At 57.8% G+C, this 19,270-nt stretch overlaps 1 protein-coding gene and 1 long non-coding RNA gene across 6 annotated transcripts in view; one reads left to right on the top strand and one right to left on the bottom strand.

Moving 5' to 3' along the window:
* Positions 1-327: 327 nt before the first annotated feature.
* Positions 328-2,587, bottom strand: LOC111761126 (uncharacterized). Of its 4 annotated transcripts, none has more exons than XR_009186788.2 (2): positions 2,475-2,587; positions 328-1,310 (listed from the first exon to the last, which is right to left on the bottom strand). It is a non-coding gene; the product is annotated as an uncharacterized lncRNA (long non-coding RNA). The 4 variants fall into 4 exon arrangements; XR_009186787.2 differs by lacking the exon at positions 2,475-2,587 and adding an exon at positions 2,121-2,465 and having other exon boundaries at positions 328-1,383; XR_002794574.3 differs by lacking the exon at positions 2,475-2,587 and adding an exon at positions 2,121-2,465.
* Positions 2,588-2,806: 219 nt separating this feature from the next.
* Positions 2,807-19,270, top strand: part of MAEA (macrophage erythroblast attacher, E3 ubiquitin ligase) — a 37,980-nt gene continuing 21,516 nt past the window's right edge. Inside the window, exon 1 of one of the 2 annotated variants that reach the window (XM_004480402.4) lies at positions 2,807-3,020. In XM_004480402.4, the coding sequence (XP_004480459.1) occupies positions 2,952-3,020 (69 nt within the window). In that variant the 5' untranslated portion in view covers positions 2,807-2,951. Of the gene's footprint in view, positions 3,021-18,625; positions 18,779-19,270 lie in introns of those variants that run through there. The other variant, XM_071217631.1, reaches the window with a different exon arrangement.

The raw sequence follows: 19,270 nt of genomic DNA, 5'->3' as shown, positions 1-19,270 counted from the left end.
GCATCCTGTGGACCTGGTAAAGGACTTGGACAGGGTCCACCTGACTGGCAAAGGGTCCATGGAGGCCTTGTGGCAGATTCCGGGGTGGGGGGGGGGTGGGGGGGGGGGGGCAGGACCTCAGCAGCCAGCAGCACCTGCACGCTTCACCTGGGGCAGGACCCGGGATCACCAGGAGCTGACGGTGCTGAGAAAGCATCTCTGATGCTGTCGATTTGGACTTCTCACAGTCTCGAAACTGTAAGCTTTTACCCCAAATAAAACTCCTGTTACGAAAGCCAATGCGTTTTGGCACTTTGCTTTGGCAGTCCTCTGGAAAACTAAAACAACTTCTGAAGTGACACACACGTTTTATTCAAGAGTTGATTTTCCAGGCAGAATTTGACTCCAGTTCAGAAAATCAACTGGCAGGGAGGAGGAAGGGGAGGGAGGCGTGGCTCTGGGCAGTGCAGACGCTGGGCTCTGGTGAGGCCCTCAGGCGGGGGCACCTGCAGTCCACCAGCTGAGGAGGACAAGCGCCCCCGGGGCCTGACACGCCACCCCAGCCGGCCACTGCAGTGGGCTTGACAGCAAGCGAGTCGCTTTCCTCACCGCAGGGCTGCTAGGAAGTGCAGTGGCGATGCGGGAGCTGGACACCGTGTCCGCCCCAACAGTGACCTGTGCAGGGGACATCCAGCCTGTTTCCCGGGGAGCCCCCGGCCAGCCCCAGGAACCATGTGCTTGTCCCTCAACCTTCCCGGGCACAGCTGGTGCGTCCAGGATAGACACGGGACCTGGAAGGTGCTGGGTGCTGAGTCACACTAGTGGAGGGGCTCTGTCGAGACGGTCCCCCGGGGGACCCGGCTTTTAGGGGTCCCGGGAGTGCCCGCTCTCCGTCTGCCTCGGCTGGCTTGAATTCCCGTTGCTGGTCACAGTGGCACTGGTCTGTCGTGCTGATGCCCCGTCGCCGAGCTCCTGCCTGTGCCAGGTGCTGCTGGGGGCAGCAGGGAGCCTGGGGACCGCAGACAGGCGATCCAGTATTATTCCGACAGGACAGACCCGTGCCCCGGCCCTCGGCAACCCTCCCTGGAGAAACACACGCACATATCTTCAGAGTGTTTTCCCAGGCTTCCTCAACATGCAGCATACACATTTGGAATGGAAGGAATCTGGGAAGAATTCAAACGTAGTTTTATCCATCCGATCAAATCCAAGAACACGTAACACAGACGACCCCAACAGGTGGTAGGGGTGCGCACAACCTCAGACACATCGTCCAGAGCAGCCTGCGCCACCCACGGCCAAAGGACGGGATTGCTCAAAACCACAAGTCCCTGGTAAGACAAAGGCCAAGAGAGGGTGGCAGTCCACCACATGGCTGTAAAATCCTGACATTTCCGTACGTTCCTGTGACAGCAAAGATCCTGAATAAGGCTGAGTGAAAGCAGATGCAGACACACGCACTTTACAACTCCACCTACACAAGGTTACATTTGGGGGCTCGGCTGGGAGGGCAACCCCCGGCTGCAGAAGTGTGCTCGGTCTTGATCTGTGTGGTGGTTACAGATACGAACCCACAGGTAAAAATTCATCAGGCTGCGCTACTAGCACGTGCGCTTTGCTTTGATTCACCTGAAAAGGAGCCTGCAGCCATGCAGGTAGGGAGACGCCCTCCTCAGCCCCACCTCCCTCGGACAGGAGATCCCCTAATATCCCAGCTCTAATACGCAGAGCCGATTCTTAAAACTTGTGGGCTCCTCTGCCGTCCTCCGTTGTGCTGGTTTGGAGCTGTGTACCCCAGAAAAACGTGTTCTTAACCCTAATCCAATCCTGTTGGGGTGAACCCACTTTAAGTAGGACCCCCTGATTGGAGGTAAGGGGCCAGGGATCGAACCCGGGACCTGGTATATGAGAAGCCAACATTCAACCACGCGAGCTACCTCAGTTCCCAACTTTTTAACACTAAACTTGGGGTCAGAAAAGTACTGCAGACATGAGCTACCTGAGACGGTTTAATTGGGAAATCTTCTAATTAGCAAAACCTAATTTCGTTTAGATTCAAAATGCACTGGTTATACTCAAAGCAGGAGAGTGGGACCCCAAGCCCCAGGTGCTTCCTTCCTTCCGCCCCCGAAGGACCCTACCTGGGCCTCTAATCCCAGAAACCCGCGGCGAGCCGCCGTCACCCTCCAGAAAGGCGCTGCCGTCCTTGCCGCCCCCGTGCCCGTCGCTCGACTCCATCCTTGGTGGAGCCGCAAGCCCCTGGAACTCTCGACGCTTTGCCAACGCCAACCGCCCAGAGGCCCTCGCCTCCAGGCCGGCCCGCTCCCCGCCCGCCCCATTGGCCCAGGGGTCCGCCACTCTACGCCGAGCCCGCTCCGCACCCTTCCCCATTGGCCCAGAGGTCCGCCACTCTACGCCGGTCCCGCCCCGCACCCGTCCCCATTGGCCCAGAGGTCCGCCACGCTACGCCGGGCCCGCCCCGTGCCTGTCCCCACCGTCCCAGGCGTCCGCGGGCAGAATTCGAGCTGCGGCCGCCGGAGCCGCCGCTCCGTCTTCGGGAGGCTGGACGCCAGGCGCGCCGGCCTCGGCGGCGGGAGCGGCAAGCCAGGAGGCCGAGCCTTGCCCCGCTCGCGGCCAACAGACCCAGGCCGCCCGGGCTGGAGCGACCCGGCGTCCCGGCGTCCGCCCCGTCGCGGCTCCGGGCGGTTCAAGAGGACTCCGCCCTTGTCGCTTTGCTGATTGGCTGAGCGGGAGGAAGGCCGCTGGTGATTGGTCTGTCTGGACGCCTCTCGCCGCGCTCTTCCGCCGCTAGCCGGCTCGGAGGGCGCCATTGTCGCCGACGCGGCCGCCGCGCCCCGCCCCGCGCGCCCCGCGCGCCCCGCCCCGTCGGCCGGGGAGCCGGACGTCACTACCCGGCGTGCCCCGCGCCCGGCGTCTTCGCCTCCGCCCGCTAATGTTTGGGGCAGTCCAAGATGGCGGTGCAGGAGTCAGCTGCTCAGCTGTCCATGACCCTCAAGGTGCAGGAGTACCCGACCCTCAAGGTGGGCGACCGGGCCGGCGTGCCGGCGCTCCCACGGCGCCCGCGGGCCGCGAGAAGGCGCGGGGCGGCGGGGCCCGCGCGCGGCCTCCCGGGGGGCGGCGGGGTCTCCCGGCCGGGCTGCCCCGGCGCCCCGACCCGGCGGGCGTGGCCGTCGCCGCTGGCCTGGCGGGCTGCGAGGGCTTCGGGGCCGAGCGGGTTTTGGACTTATCGCCCTCGCGAACGCCAGTGCGCCCTCGGACCTCAAAGGCGCCTGAGCCGCCCACCGGCGAGCTCGGCGGTAGGAACGCCGGCGAAGATGGGGTCCGGGGTGGCGGTCGAGGCTTTCGGGGCGCGGAGTCGCCGGCCTCCGCCGGGGGGTCCCCCCGTGACTCGGGGCGCGCCCAGCTGTCCTGCCGGAAGCGGGGTTTGACGGTGTCGATGGGCTGCCTTCCAGTCGCTTCTCGGGGAAGCTGTCAGGAGAGACTAGCCACCTAGAGGGGGACGCTTTGGACTGGGCGTCACCAAACCTGAAATGCAGCCCTTGCCACTCGGCTGCCAGGTGCGTGACCTTGGGTGGTCACTTAGCCGAGTCGCATTCCATTAGGATGAAACTTGCCTTCCCGAGGTAGGGGCCGGCGCTTGCTCGCTGCACAGTTGATGAAGGATTGTATGGTGACTGCATAGAAGGAAGCTCTGGAGAAGCAGTTTAAGAGATGAAGGTCACAGCGTTCCTAGGTGGCATGGGCTGAGCATTTGTGATTGAGGATTCCTTTCCCCGAGGGCAGGTACCTTTTCTGTCCTCGCAGAGGCTTCAGTGTCCATCTCTGCGGTGATGAGTGGGGGTGTGTGTGCTGCGATTCCCCCACCACAGGGTGGATTAGCCCAGGGTTGAAGAGCAGGGGCTCTTAGCCAGGCTGCGCTGTGGACACCCACAAGCAGCTCACTCCACTGTGCTGTGATGTTCGCACCTGTCAAGAGTGGGGAGTAGTAGTGCCTGTGTCACCTGAGGGTAAAACAGGTGACTGCGTGTTAGGACAGGCCTGGCACTTGGAAAAGCCACCTGTTAGTGTTATGAGGTCACCTGGTGTTGGGGATCGAATCGTTCCCCCCACAAAAGGCATGTTGAGGTCTTACCCCTGGGCCTCCTGGTGTGAATCCAGTTGAAACTAGACCTTGGAAGATGTTACTGGTTGAGATGTACCCAAAATGAATGAGGGTGGGCTTCAGTCCAACATTGCTGAAATCCGTATGTGCAGAGGAGCTTGGACAGAGGAGAGGCCACGGGAGCAGCCAGAAGCAGGAAGTCAGCGGACCCTGGAACAGAAAGAGATCTCCATTACGCATTGCCGTGTGTCGGAAAAGCCAAGGGCCAAGGCTTGCCGGCCGCCAGCCCCACGGGGCCTCAGTCTTTGGGGAGAAAGCATTTTTTTGCTGATGCCTTGATTTTGGACTTCTAGCCTCAAAACCGTGAGCCGATAGATCCCTGCTGTTTAAGCCCACCCATTGTGTGGCGTGTTTTTAGCATCTGGGAAACAAGACTGGCGAAAATGGTCTTCCTGGAAGCAGAACAGCGCGTCTGTCTCTCCTACCCCCAGTCGAGCAGCGCTCTGCTCACAGCACGCGCGTGTCTAGCAGTGGATTTGGTCAGACAGGGAAGGGGAAGGCTGCCCACACGGACCGAGTGCCCATTTGCCATACGCCTTCAGGGTGTGGGCCTTGGCTTTTCTATATGTTGCTTTTTGAGGTTGGTGGATTGCCCTGTGCAGAGACGAAGACCCTGTGGTTCAGAGATGTCTGTGCCCTGCCGCCAGCGGCCTCTACCCCTGCACCTACCCTGTCACTCCCCCACCCCCAGGAAGGGGCACTGGTGGGGGAGCTTTCACCCGCTGACCTTTTGTCTCCTTCATCCCCCTTCCAGCGCCCGTCATTTGAGCTGTCAAGTCTTGAAGATAAGAGCTATGGTGGTTCATCATTTTTGTTGCTGGCTGGTGAGCATGGAAAACACCAGACAGAAAAGGTTTCTGAAAATCCTTTTGCTCAACGAATGAACTGGAAAAGGAAGAGGAAGTTCTCAGGAGGGCGTTCTCCTTCAGGACCTCCTCTCTGTTCCTATTCGTGAACATCACGTGTGTTCAGAGTTACGAAGTAGCATTTGAGTAACGTTGTGCACGTGCGCACGCAGGTAGAGAAATACTGCACTGTCATTCCAGGTGAACTTGGCAAGTTGAAAGTTTTATTTCTTTTTCTTTTAAGGATGATTTTTTAAATGGAGCTTTTAGAATGAGAGATAATATTTCCCAGTTGCTGAGATTTCTCTATCCTTTATTGATGGAGTTAACATTTTTCTAGTAAATACCAGGAGTGGCTAATGGGAAGTTTTACGGGAAACCAGGGCTCCTTGATTGAGAGGGGCCCCTTCGAGTGGCGTTGACGAGACCCTGGCGGAGCCTGAGGCTCAGGAGCTGCTGCCTGCGGCCTGGAGCGGAGTCCAGAGGAGCGGAGTCCGGAGGCGGAGGCGGTGGTGCGGGCAGCGGGGAGGCGGGCGTGGAGGAGGAAGGGCCCAGGGCATCGGGGTCCTCGGGGAGGAGGAGGAGGAGGAAGGGCCCAGGGCAGCGGGGTCCTGGGAGGAGCAGGGCGTGCGCTGCTTGTGTAGCCCAAGGATGCGTTCCTTTGCCAAGTGGTAGGAATTAGCATTTACTTGACTGAATTTTCATCCAGAGGGAATTAAACTGCCTTTCAAGGAAGTTCTCCACAGACTAGTGAGGAAGTACCTCTTCAGGTGATCAGGCCCCGGGGTGGTGAAGCAGCGCGCCTGCTTGCGTTTCATCCTGTCCGCAAGGCTGGCATGTCTCCTTGCCCCAGTGAGCATGCCTTCACTTTCCTTTTACTGGCAAAGCAGGAAGATGTGGAGTAGCCTTGAGGTGTACTTGCCAGCAGCAGGCCCTGAGCTTCAGCTCACCTGTCCCCATGAGCATGTACCGCAGTGGGTGTTCGGGCACTGGGCCGCAGCCCTGCAGCCGGCGCGTGGCCATGTGCGCTGTGGAGCACTCTGCTTTCCTGGCCTGACCCACTGGGTGCCAGTGCCATACCCCAGAGATGTCCCCCGGGGAAAACTGCCCTCGTTGAGAACCACTGGATGAGCTCTCGCCTTCGGGGATCCGTTTTCCAGCAGCACTTGGGGTTGCTGTGCCTTTCCTGCTGTTGGCTGCGTGTCTTTTTTTCCTTTCACGCTGTTGGGGCTGTGGGGGGGCCGTGCTGTGGGGAATGCCGCCGGGCCCCTGCAGGAGGAGGGGGTAGCCCACCTTCTTGGTCTGGAAACCTCTATTTTAGTGACTGAGTTCTTTCTCTATTGTAAAAGTGACTTATAGAAGTTCTCTCTCCAGAGTTTTGATAGCAGAAGACAGTGTAGAGACGTGCCGAGGGTCCACTGCCCCTCTGGCCTGGAGCCCCCGCCGTGCTGTGTTGCGTGTGCCTCAGGTCCCGGGGTGGGCAGTTGGAGGGTCACAGGAGAGCCGTGCGTGAGGCCCAGGATCCCACATGCCCCTGTCAGCCCCTGGCCTCGTTGGTGTGTTTGTTGGGATTGACGGCAGCACGTTCTGTTGTGCTTTTAACTCTAGTCTGTGGTTTTAACTTAGGGCTCACTGTTTGTGCAGTTTCGTGGGTTTTTTGAGACCTTCCTCCTTCCCTCCTAGCTGTGACACCCCGGTGAGGTGCAGGACGCAGAGGAGGGGCCTGGCCAGTGACCGCAGGCCTGGCTGTGGGCCCCAGTGCCTTTCCCTGAGGGTGCCCCTGGCCAGGGGTTGCCCAGCTACTGCGTCCTCAGCCCCACCCGTGCCGGTGCGCCTCCTCCCCCAGCTGTCCTCTCCAGCTGCGCCTGCCCTCAGGTAGCAGGTGGGACGGGGCTGCTCTCCCACACTGGGTCCATACGTGTGTTCTCGTCTGCCTGCGTTCTCTACAGCAATCTTCAAGCTTGACTCTGACCTGACACCCGCGTACACCTGCAGCTTCTGAGCTGGGGCTCGCATTTGTGGACGAGAGTGTGCCCAGGCTTCCGACACCGGGTCTGCGTGGATAGGGCCATGTGCTCTGAGCCTGAGCAGCCCTGGCCTGGCGTGCAGCACTCGGACCCCGTCAAGCAGGCTTCGCGCTTTCATCCTGTTACACTGTGTCCTCGGTGGGTGGCCTTCGGGGAGTGCCCTGGACCTCAGACTTGCTGATGTGCAGAATGGGCCCCTTCCCTCTGAAGGTGCTGGCGTTAAAGGCACCTGGTCCTCTGGCTGGCCACGGCCCCTGAGGTGGATAATTCCCTCCCGCTGGCCAAGCTCAGAGCCTCGTTGGACCTGCGGAGCACCTGTCGCACCCGACACGGCCTCCAGTTTCCTTCTGGCCTTTCAGACTCCCCCAGACCCTGAAGCACTGTGGAGGCGAGGCCTGTGCCCCCGCTGTGTCCTCGGCAGCCTTTCCGTCGTCGTAACCTCTCCCCTGCGGCGGGTGCCTGAGCGCGCAGCGAAGGCGCTCCTTCACCCTGTTGCCTCCTGTCCTCTGAGGGAGCCGCGTCTGCCTTTATGCCAGGTCCTGTGGGAATAGCTGGGGACTGTGACGAGGCTAGAGAGGCCGATTCCAGCTAACTTTCATGATTGAGTTTTTGTTCTTGTTTGTTAATCATCTCCATGATTAACAAATTTCAAGTCAGTAAAAGAACTTTCTGATAATTTCCTCTCGAATGGGCGGGTCAGGCTGGAGGCCGTGCTGTCCCCCAGCCCTGGGCGCCGCAGTTTGGCCGTTTGGCGCAGTGCCCGGAGGCCGGCCCGACCCTTTCCCCACCCACCAGCGTGGACACCGGGCTTTGGGGTCTGGATAACCGAAGCTGAGCATGTTGTGTCTGTTCTCTCAACCCCACAGCTACCCCGCAGGGCAGGACCTTTGTCTCCCCCACTTCATAGCATGGGAAACTGAGGCACAGAGGGGCTGGCCCCAGTCTGCTGCCACCAGGTCATGCAGCAACTGAAAACCCGTGGTGTCCCCATGGAAAGGCTAGTGAGGTGCCTGTCCTCCCGCAGTCTGGCCCTCGGGGCGGGCGGGGATTAAGCAGACGTTTCAGAGACTTTTCAGGTGCTGAGGAGGGCAAGGCCGATGCTGGGCAGGGGGTGGGGTGCAGAGGTCCTGGCGAGAGTCAGGGTCACCAGAGCTCCGTGGCAGGCCTCTTCTGTCCCCAGTACACAGCAGTCCCACCCAGGTGGCATGACTCGTGGTTCAGAGCCTCGTGGAGAGACCGCAGCAGGGGCTGGGAGCGCCTCGGCCGGCAGCGCAGGCTACGCACGGGACGGCAGGCCAGGGGAGTCGGCCCCGCGCCCGCCACATGCAGTGCGCCAGCTCCCATCCACTGTCCTTCCGGGGCGGGCGGGGGTCTGTGCTGACCTGCGGCCCCAAAGCGCAGGTCCTGCCTTGGGCGAGTGGCTGCTGACTGCTGAGGTGTGTGTTGTTTCAGGGGGTTCATACTTCGGCCCTGGGATTTGAGAACTTCCTGGGAAAAAGAATTGCTTGTTTCAGTGACAGCGAGGCTGAGTGGAGGAAAACACGCAGCTGTGCTGGTGGGGCTCACTTTAAACCCCTGCCCACGAGCCTGCCCGCAGCCCGCCCGCCTCTGGGCCAGCCTCCCCTCTGCCCGAGGGCCCCGCTGTGCCCGCCTCCCAGTCTCACTCTCCAGGGCCCGGCTTCCCGCTGAGCCAGGAGAGCTCTTGGGAAGACGAGCTCATCCGCCCTTGGGGCTGCCTCGAGTCAGCTCGGCGTGCGCACAGCCGCCCTCCGGCATCAGCGGTTCTGCCTGGTTCTCCCTCGCGGGCGTCCCCACCGGCCTGCAGGTGGCAAGCGTCACTCCCTCTGGGAGCCAAACCCTTCTTTTCATCCTCATCTCCTCCTCCAGTTGCTGCTTCCTTTCTCTGCTTCCTTCTTCCAGCGTTTCTTTTCCCAGCTGTGACAGTTTGAAGTTCTTTTATGAATCCCAAAAAGAAAAAGATGACTTGTGAACTAATCTGTTCCTGTGGGTGTGAGGCCCCTTTGATTGGGCCCCATCCGTGGGGCGTGGCTCAGGCTGAATCTCTGCCTTCTTGCTGGGTCTGATGTAAACGGAGACCCAGAGAGAAGGCAGCTGGCACGTGGGAGAGGCCTGCAGGAAAGCCAGCCCCAAGGCTGCGAGGTCCTGGAGTCTGGAGCCCGCCAGTACAGAGGCAAGAAAGAGGCCCCGAGGGGCTGGCCCCGGGCGCTCACGGCTGCGGAGGCCAGCCCTGCTGCAGGCCTGCTTGCTCGTGGCAGGGCCCAGGCTCCCCGGGAGCTGGCTGGGAGAAGGCCTCTCTGCTGCTGCCTCGCTGGTCAGTTCACGGCCCCAGAACCGTCGGCCTTTGCCCCATATGAAATCCCCGTTAAAAGAGCCAACATGCTCCTGGCCGTTTGCGTTGGCAGCCCTGTGGCACCCTGCGACACCCTGCGACAGCATGTCTCTGAAACAAGGCCTCGCCCCGACGCGCCCCAGGCGGTGGCGTCCAGGCCAGATGGCCCTGATGCTGCTGCAGTGGCCAGCCCTCTCGATGGCCCCTTGAGGCCCTGCTTGGAGATCTCTTCATCCCCCAGCCCTGGGGCTCAGGGTCCGTCTCGGGGTCTCTGCACTCTTCTGCATCTAACCCAGCGCCAGCGCACGGGCTTGAGGACTATCTGCCAGTGGCTCCCACCCTCCCCCTGGGCGGGCCCCTCTCCGAACCAGGCCTCCTCAGCGAGCCCTGCTCGAGCTCCCTTTTGGAAGTCTGGGAGACACCCTGGAGATCCATGCCCGAAAGCAGAGGCCTGGCCCCTGCCCCCCGCCCCCTCCTCGTAGCCCGCCTCTCCCGCCTCACTGGGGCGTCATCCTGCTGCTCGTTCAGGCCGGGACCCTGGGGGCTGACTCCTCTTATGTCGATCCTCGAGCCCCCCTCAGCCGGTGCTGGCTGCTGGCGCTTCAGCTTTCACCCCTGCAGGCAGCAGGGAAGGGTCAGGGAGAAAAGGGCCGCTCCCCTCGGGCTACCCTGCGTTTGTCCTTAGCTCAGTGGCCAGGGCTTGTGGCCGTGTCGATCTTAAAGGAACCTGGAGAACACAGCCAGTGCGGGCTTGTTGCTGCCCCGGGGGAAGCTGGGGCTGGGACCCCGCTGCTCCGCCGACCCGCTTGGGTCTTTCTCAGGGCCACTCACGGTCTGGCGGCAGGTCCTCTGTCTGCCGTGGTTTGTTTGTTTTCCGTGTGGTCAGGAGCTTTGTTTTGTTTTGTTCATGCTGTATTCACAGCCCCTCAGAGTGCTTGGCACATAGGAGGCATGATAAAGAGCTGTTAGCGAGGTGAATTTCTTCTAGAAATGCCGCATCTCACCTTTGTCCACCCGTGTGTCCCCTGGTACTAGGGCACGGGCAGAGACCTGGGTGGCCGACCTTGTGGCCTCCTTGTCCCCTCCCCGTCGCCCACGTGCCCCAGCACCGCAGCCTCGGCTCCCCGTTCTGTGCTTTGGACCGTCTGGCCCTGGGTTCAGCCCTGGGTAAGTCATGGACTGCACACGGCGTGGTGCGCGCCTCGCGCCTGGAAGGAGACTGTGCTGACCACGAAGCGCCGCTCTGCGTCGGCCGAGCTTGCTGGCTGGAGCGGCTGTCCTGCCGGGCGGCGCGGAAAGCCCGCCCGGGGCTGCCTGGAGGACGCCTCTCCTCCACGCGCACACTGCCCCGGGGTGGGTTCCTGAGCCCCCCTGTGCTGGGGCGGGCCAGCCTCGGTCGCGGTGCGTCCGGCTGGCCCGTGCATGGCGGTCTCCCGGCCGGCTCAGGCCGCTGCTGCTCCACGCCGTGGTCGCCAGTGCTTGCTGGCCCCCCTCTGCGGCCTCTCCTCCAGTTGGCCCTGTGGCGCCGCGGTGATGCTGGGTGGGTCACGCGGACTGCTGTGGCGCCTGCCTGCCCCGCTGGCTGCTCCCCTTCCTTGGAGACTGTTCTCATTTGGCCACGCTCGCTGGGCCCTTCCTGCTCAAATCCGCACCTTCTCCCTCGCTGCCTTCCTCCTCTTTCCCATCTCAGATCTTGGGGTACCGTGGGACTCAGCCCAGGCCCTCGCCTCTGTTTGCAAATCGTCTCTGGTGATCGTGTGCTCTTACAGGCCGTAGGGCCCTCTCTCTCTCCTGATGCTTCCCAAATCTACATCCAGCCGATCTCCCCGAGCCCCAGCCCGTGTCCAGCTGCCTCGAACGTCTTTGCCCGGGGCTCCATTGGACATTTCAGCGTATTTAAGCTTGCGCTCGTACTCTTCCCTGCCTTCCCCCCAAGCCTGCTCAGCCATCCCTTCCTTCTCAGTAGGGGCAGCTCCTCCTTCCTGTCTGGGTAAGGCCAGGACCTTGAGGTGGCCACGACCCCCTGGCTTCACGCTTCATACCTGGCCCGACCACCCACCCTCCGCGTTCGAGCTTCAGGGTCGCTACTGTTCCTCCCGTCCAGCTGCCACCATGGCTGGAACCACCGCGTGCTCTCTCTGGGCCACTGCAGCAGCCCTCTGCCACTCCCTGCTCTGCCCTTGCCCGCTGCGGGCAGTTCCCACCAGCTACCACGTCGCCACGTCATGCTCTTCTTCCAGCCTGGTGCCTCCCTCATGCCTGGGTCCCAGGACAGGGTCGCTAGAATCCCCTGCCTGGGCCCTTCATGACTCGACTCCCTGCCGCCTCTGCCCCGCCAGGCCCTCCCAGAGCCAGCGCAGCCCCTCGCTGCTCCCGAGACATGCCAGCGGCTGATGGCTCGGGACATTCGGCTTGTCCACGTCATGTGGGGTGGTTTAGAACTGAATGGACTCCAGAACATCGCTTTCTCGAGGCTAATTCTTTCCTGTGAGTGTGACCCTGTTGTAAGCAGGGCCTTTTGGGAGGTTAGTCCAGCTGCGGTGTCGCCCAGGGTGGTCTTAATCCTCTTGCTGAAATCTTCTGTAGGAGGAAGAAGTTCAGAGGGGAGAGGGCTGTGGCAGCAGGAAGCTGACAGAGTGGGCCCGAGAGGAGGGGGAGGCTGCAGGCACTGCTGCGTGCCTTGCCACGCGGCAGAGGCGTCCAGGACCACTGGCCAGTGGGCTTCAGGGAGAAAGCATTGCCTACGGGTACCTTGATGGGACATTTTTCTCAGCCTCAAAACTGTAAGCTTCTAAGCTTATAGATTCCCATCGTTCAAGGCAGTGCATTTCATGGTATGTGCTGCCAGCAGCGCCGGCTAAGGCAGCCGGGGACGCCCTTGCCCAGGCAGGCAAGCCCTGCCCTGCTGCCCCTTAAGCTGCAGCCCGCCCCCTGCTTTCCTCTCCCCAGCTGGTGCTGGCAGCTGCCACTGATTTTGCTTTCTGTTTGGTGCTAACTGCTGAGGTCATAAACTCCATCGAGGACAGAGAATAAGTAGTTCTTCAGTTAATGGACGGACTCACACATATTTTGGCAATTTTGTCCAAAGCAATAAGAATTGAAACAAGTAAATGTATCTGTTAGAAAGGAGGAGACATAATGTCATTATGGAAAATTACCTGAATTAAATAAGAAACGTCAACGTTGTAAATCAATACAAATAAATACACGAAAATCAGTCACTTTTTTGTATACCAGCCATAACAGTTGAAACGTCTTATGGAAAAATACCTGCAAACAGGAGCCTAAAGAGCACAGAGATACCCAGCTCCAACTCGCCGCGCATGGGTGGGCACCGAGGAGCCACAGGACGCGTCTTCACGGGGACCTGGACGAAGGGCGGCCTAAAGGAACTGGGACAATGTCGTATGCTTTTCTGTGCCTGACAGTTTATTCCTCATTTGTGATGAGGGGACACTAGGAAGGGCCAGTCTCTCTGCCAGCTCCGAGGGTGGTGCTGCCCCAGGGATGGACTTGCTGCGTAACCACTGGCTTCCACCTGTGTGCTTCATCTAAAAAGAGAGGACACACGCTTTGCTGGCACCACCTGCACGCGGGGGCATTGGGCATTGGTGCTGGGGCCGCCTGTGGTCTGCGTGCTGCGGAGAGGGATGAGCGGTCATGCCCCGTGGTGAGCGCGGCCCCAGTGCTTCCACCGCGGGCATCCGGGGCTGGCGCCATGCTGCCGGGTGTGCTCGGCCACAGCTCCAGCTCCTCGTTTTACGTTGCCGCCTTTGTCCAGAGCCATGGAAGGACTTGTGCACGTATCCAGAGAGCTGAGGGCGTGAATAGGCCAGCACGCGGGCAGAGGGCCCTGGAGGACAGGCAGTGCTCGTCCCTCAGCCGCGCTGGCAGCCACTTGTCGGGTGAAAACAAGCGACCGAGCTCATCAGGTCCTCTGGAAGTTGACCAGACCTGTCAGTTTCCAAGAAGCCTATTTAAAATAAGGGGTTGGAGCCACTTGCCTGCAGAGGCCAGCGCACAAGAAGGCGAAGCCACTGTGGTTCATGAGACTGTTCCATGTGGTGCGCCAGGCACTGGGGTGGACTCGCCAGGACTGCTGTGCAGCGCTCAGTCCAGCCGGGAAGACGACAGCGGTGTCGTGACAAACGTCTGCAGGCCTCTCCTGAGGATTCTCAGTTGTCAAGAGACAAGAACCATGTGGCACTGGGAATCATTTCCTTCCTGCACTGGTAAAAATGGCTGAAAACATGATGACAAGCCAAAATGTATTTTTTTGTCAGAAAATCCACAGGCAGCACTGGAGAAAGTGAAGAGCACGTGATGCAGAGTGGGAAGGCGCTCCGGGGCTGATGGGGTGCAGATGTGTCCCGTGGTGTCAGCCCCAGTCTTGGGAGTGGGGTTGAACGTCACTGCACTAGACAGAGAGGTCCTGTGGTCTTAAAAGCTGCAATGCAGCAAATGCCAAGGAAGAAGGAACAGGTTTCATTAATAAAAACTTGAGTCTTTTGCTAACCAAATAAAATAGGACCGGAATTTTGAAACAAACTTAAAGGAAAAACAAAACAAAACATTGTCATCAAAAGTGATCCATGAAGAGCTGGTTCAAATGGATGAGAAAGATGCAAGACCTCCCCTCTAGTCTGGGGTACTGGACAGGGATACAAAGGAAAGGTATGGAAGGGAAAATGGATTGGGTTGAGGCATATAAAATTACTGTTTTTGTAGGTTAAAAAATTAATAGCATATACCATTATTCCTTTTGAATGAATATAGATGCAAAAATTCTCAACAAGGAAGCAGATATGGCTCAAGCAGTTGTGCTCCCATCTACCATTTGGAGGTCCAGTGTTCAATTCCCAGGGCCACCTGGTGAAGGCCAGCTTCCCCTTGTGGCAAGCTGGCCTGCACAGAAAGCTGGCACAGCAGGATGACGCAACAAAAAGAGACACAGGGGAGACAATAAGAGATGCAGTGGACCAGGGAGCTGAGGTAGCGCAAGAGATTGAGCACCTCTCTTGCACTCCAGAAGGTCCCAGGATCGGTTCCCAGTGCCGCCTAAAGAGAAGACAAACAGACACGGAAGAATGCACAGCAAATGAACACAAAAAGCAGACAGTGAGTGCAAAACAATGGAGGGGAGGTGTGTGGAGAAATAAAAAAAAAAAAAAATCCTCAACAAAATGTGAGCAAACTGAATCCAGCCTTATATAAGAGGATTTCATACCATGAGTAAGTGGGATTTATTCCAAAAGTGGAAGGTTTGTTCCATGTGAACGTCAGTGTGTGTGATGAGCCATTACTAGAGTACGGAACAAAAGCCAGTGATCATCGCGGAAGATGAAAAGGCATGTGACAAAATCCAGCACCCTTCTATGAGAAACACAGTTTATAAAAAATAACCTAGTTAATTGAAAGGAACTTAATCTGGTGAAGGACATTTACAAAAAACCCACATCTCATAGCACACTTGATGGTGAAAGATTAAGCGCTTTCCCTCGAAGGGCAGGAATAGGACGGGGATGTCTACTTTACAGCTCCTGGAACCAGGGCAATTAGCAACAACAACAAAAAGCATGGAGAGACACAGACCAATGAAGTAGAATTGCGGGCCAGAAACCCACACGCCAACGCCAATTGATCGTTGGCAAGGGGACTGCCCCACTCAGTGGGGAAAGAAGAGTCACTTCAGCCAGCGATGCCAAGACAACCGGAAGTCCACATGGCAGCATATGAAGTTGGACCCTTACTCTCACCATGTACAAAATGTTATTCAGATGGGTCAAAGACTTAAATTTAAAAACTAAACTTATGAAATTCCTAGAAGAAAACAAAGGAGTAAGTCTTCACGACCTTGGATTAGACAGTAGTTCTCAAGTATAACATCTAAGACATAAGCAACTAAAATAAATGGGAGTCCATTAATATAAAAAAAAACAACTGGGGAGCAGATGTGGCTTAAGCAGTTGGGCACCTGCCTACCACTTGGGAGGTCCTGGGTTCAGTTCCCACTGCTTCCTAAAGAAGACAAGCTGATGGGACAGGCTGGCACAGCAGGACGACTCGAGACGACACCACAAACAGTGGGTACTACTCAAGCAGCTGGACACCTCTCCCACACGGGAGGTCCCGGGTTTGATTCCTGCTGCCTCCTAAAGGAGATGAGCAGACAAAGCACAAAACCGACAGACACAGAAAGCAGACAGCGAGTGGGAGGGAGAAAGAAATACACCTTTAGAAAAACAAAAAACCTTGTGTTTCAAAGAACACTATCAAGAAAGTAAAAAGATAGCCCATAGGAAGGGAGAAAGAATTTGCAAATTATCTATTTGATAAGGGTGTAGTACCTAATATGTATATAAAGAACTCTTACAACTCAATAAAAGATAAGTAAAAAATGAGCAAAGGGATTTGAATAGACTTTTCTTCAAAAGTAGATACACAAATGGCCAATAAACGTGTGAAAAGATGCTCAATATCATTAGTCATTAGGAAAATGTAAGTCAAAACCACAGTGAGAGTCTACTTTACACCCACTAGAAAGACTCTGATAAAAAAGATGGACAATAATATAAGATGGACAACAGTAAGTGTTGGTGAAGATGTGGAGAAAGTGAAATCAGGATACATTGCTGATGGGATTATAAGGTGGTACAGTCCTGGAAATGAGTTTAGCCATTTCTCAAAACCTTAAATGGAGTTGCCATGTGATTCAGCTTTTCCACTCCTGGTCACATACACAAAATAATTGAAAACAGATGCCCACCCAGAGTCTCGTCATCAATGCGCATAGACTCATTTTCATAGTAGTCAAAAGGTGAAACAGCCCAGACGTCCACAGCAGATGAGCTGAGCCTGGTCTGTTCGTCCACGAGGACGCTCTTCCCCCATGGGGAGGGTTGGAGGAGTGCGTGCTCATCAGAAGTGGAGCTGGAGAGCGTCGCGCACGGTGAGGGAAGCTGGGCCCCGAAGGCTGCGCGTGCATTTTGTGCAGTTCCATTTAGAAGAAAGTTCAGCGTGGGTAGATTCTCAGAGGTGCAGAGTGCACTGGTGGTTGCTTAGGCTGGGGGTGTTGGGGGCACTTAACAGGTACTCGGTTTCTTTTAGGGTCAATGAAAATAAACTAGAAATCACTAAATTGGTACCTTCTTGAAATCTTTATGGGGTAGCATATACATAACACAAAATTTCCCATTTTTAACCATTTCTAAGTGACAATTCAGTGCTATTAATTCCATTCACAATGTTGTGCTACCATTACCACCATCTGTTACCAAAACTTTTATCACCCAAACAGAAACTCTGTACCCATTAAGCAATAACTGGGGAAGCAGGTGTGGCTCAGGTGAGAAGGCCTCCACCTACCACATGGGAGACCTGGGCTCAGTCCCTGGGGCCTCCTGGTGGAAAAGAAAGAAGAAAGTGTGCCTGCGTGGTAATCCAGGGCCCATGTGGCGAGCAGAGTGTCCATGTGGGTGCCTGCACAGCAAGCCAGTGCCCGCGTGAGTGCCCGCTGGCGAGCCAGTGCCCGCGTGAGTGCCCGCTGGCGAGCCAGTGCCCGCGTGAGTGCCCGCTGGCGAGCCAGTGCTTACGTGGCGAGCCAAGTGCCCACTCAAGTACCTGCGTGGTGAGTCAAGTTCCCACGTGGGTGCCCATGTGGTGAACCAGTGCCCTCGTGGCTAGCTGAGTGCCCACGTGAGTGCTCGTGTGGTGAGCCAGTGCCCGCTTGGCGAGCCAGTGCCTGCGCAAGTGAGTCACACAGCAAGATGACTATGCAACAAAAAAGAGAAAAAGAGGATCAAGGTGAAGGGCGGCAGAGACCAGGAGCTGAGGTGGCGCAAGTGACTGGGAATCTCTCTCCACATCAGAGGTCCCCAGGATTGGATCCTGGTGAATCCTAGAGGAGAAAGACAAGAAGAGAAGACAAAAAGAGAAATAGATTCAGAAGATCACACAACGAATGGACACAGACAGCAACAAAAAAAAGCAGAGAAGGGGAGGGGGAGTGGAAGGGGAAAAAATAAAATGAAATAATTAAAAGAGAACTAGTGAGACCAAAGCAACCTCACTTCCTTTAAATAAAACGGCAATAACTACCTCCTCCTCCCGGTGGCCACTTGTAACTTCTGCTCTGCTCTCAGGTCATCAATTTGTTTACTCCAGATATTTCGTGTAAGGGGTGTCAGGGAACACTTGTCCTTCGGTGCTGGGTTCCTTTGACTTTGCTCGGCTTGGTGCTCCCCCCGTTGTCGCAGGCCTGGAGCCTCCCTCCTGGTCAGGGCTGCTGCTGCCCGCTGCGTGGACGGCCGCACCTTGTTTCCTGCGCATCGGGCGGGCCCCTGGCCCCCCCCTTTTGTGCCTGTGACTGAAGCTGCTGTAGACCAGCTCTGCCCGGGGCCCGCCTGCGTCCTCTGGGCACCTGTGTGAGACGTGGGCTTTCCATGCTTCACTTCTGAGGAAGCGGCGCCCTTCGAAAGGGTGAGACTCACGGTGTGGAGCCACAGCAGTGAAGACCCAGTGTCACTGAAGAAGGGTAGCCTGCCGGCGTTGTCACCTGCCCCGGCTGCCCTGCCGAAGGAGCGCCGCGCGGGTCGCGCGGGTGTCGCAGGAGCGCTGCCCACCCGAGGAAGCTGCAGAAGCTGCGCCAGGCTGAGGAAGGCCGTGGGCGGGGCGCCCCGGAAGCTCTCTGGCGGCCCTGCCGGGGGCGGTCCCAGCGCCCCTCGCCCTCGGTAGCCGCTGCGCTCCTGGAACAGGGCGCGTCAGGGTTCATAGGCGCTCAGCGGGGCTGACGATGGCGCCCGCAGGTTTACGGTGCAGGAGACTTTCTTACATGGGCACGTGGTGAGATGGTAGCATCTAGGCTTACTGGATTAAATAGAATATATTTTAAAATTTTGCCAGTTGCTTTTTCCTTTTTAACGTCTACTAGGAAATTTCACGTTCTCTACGTATGTGGTTTATGTCACACTTCTGTTGGACAACACTGCTCTATGGCTTTTATCTTTTTTTTAGTTTTTATATTTGGTGTACTTTACTTGTTTCTCAGAGATGTTTTCAAAAGAAAATACTTTTTTCTAATGCCTCTTCTTGTCGTACCCATCCAGATTTATCATGGCTTTTAATATTTACACTTACCTCACTGTCTGTTTGCTCTTTCATTTTGTCCCTCTTCTGAATTGATAAGGGTTCCTTTGTTCTGTTTAGTTTCCTCTCATGCTTTGGCAAGTTCACAACCCCCCAAGATCAACATTGCCTGATGCAGGCGTGGCCACGCGTCCTCTGGGGCAGCCGTCCCGTGGAGAGCCCTTCCTTGGCTGGCGCCGCGGTGCCAGCCCGTCGCAGGAGGTGCTCAGCGTACGCGGTCGTGGCTGTCCGTGAGGGGCTTCGTGGCAAGGCCTGTCCCCTGTGACTGCTGCCTGGGGTCCCTGTGGGTGGACGTGTCCATTCTCCCTGGTGGACACTTGGGCTGGGCCTCGGGCTCTTAGGTGTAAAGCCGCTGGGAGCACTCAGGCTCGCGTCCCTGTGGGCATTCTGCCTGCCCGGCTCATGGGTGTGCCCTTGCAGGGTCGTCTCGTGCACACGTGGTCGCTGTGTGCACTGCCTCCTCTCACCCGGCTCTCGCCCGAGCAGCGGTGAGTGCCGTGCCCACGGCCGTGCCGGCTCATGGTGTCGGCCTGCTTCGCGGCACGTCCCTTCATGGCTTCAGCCGCGTTTCCAGACGGGGGTTGTGGTGCACATCTGCGGTCTGGGGAGGCCGAGGAGCGCCTGCTGCGGTCCCGGACGAGTGCGCGTGGGAGGGAAGCAGTGGCCCCGTGGCCCCTGCAGGGGGGAGCGCCACTGTCAGTGACCCTGAACCAGGACCCGCGTGCCCGGGCACCAGGCGGCG

The sequence above is a fragment of the Dasypus novemcinctus genome, chromosome 1, assembly GCF_030445035.2.
Source record: "Dasypus novemcinctus isolate mDasNov1 chromosome 1, mDasNov1.1.hap2, whole genome shotgun sequence".
Lineage (NCBI taxonomy): Eukaryota > Metazoa > Chordata > Mammalia > Cingulata > Dasypodidae > Dasypus > Dasypus novemcinctus.
Note: the sequence above shows the minus strand (reverse complement) of the source record. Positions and strands in the feature narration are given on the sequence as shown.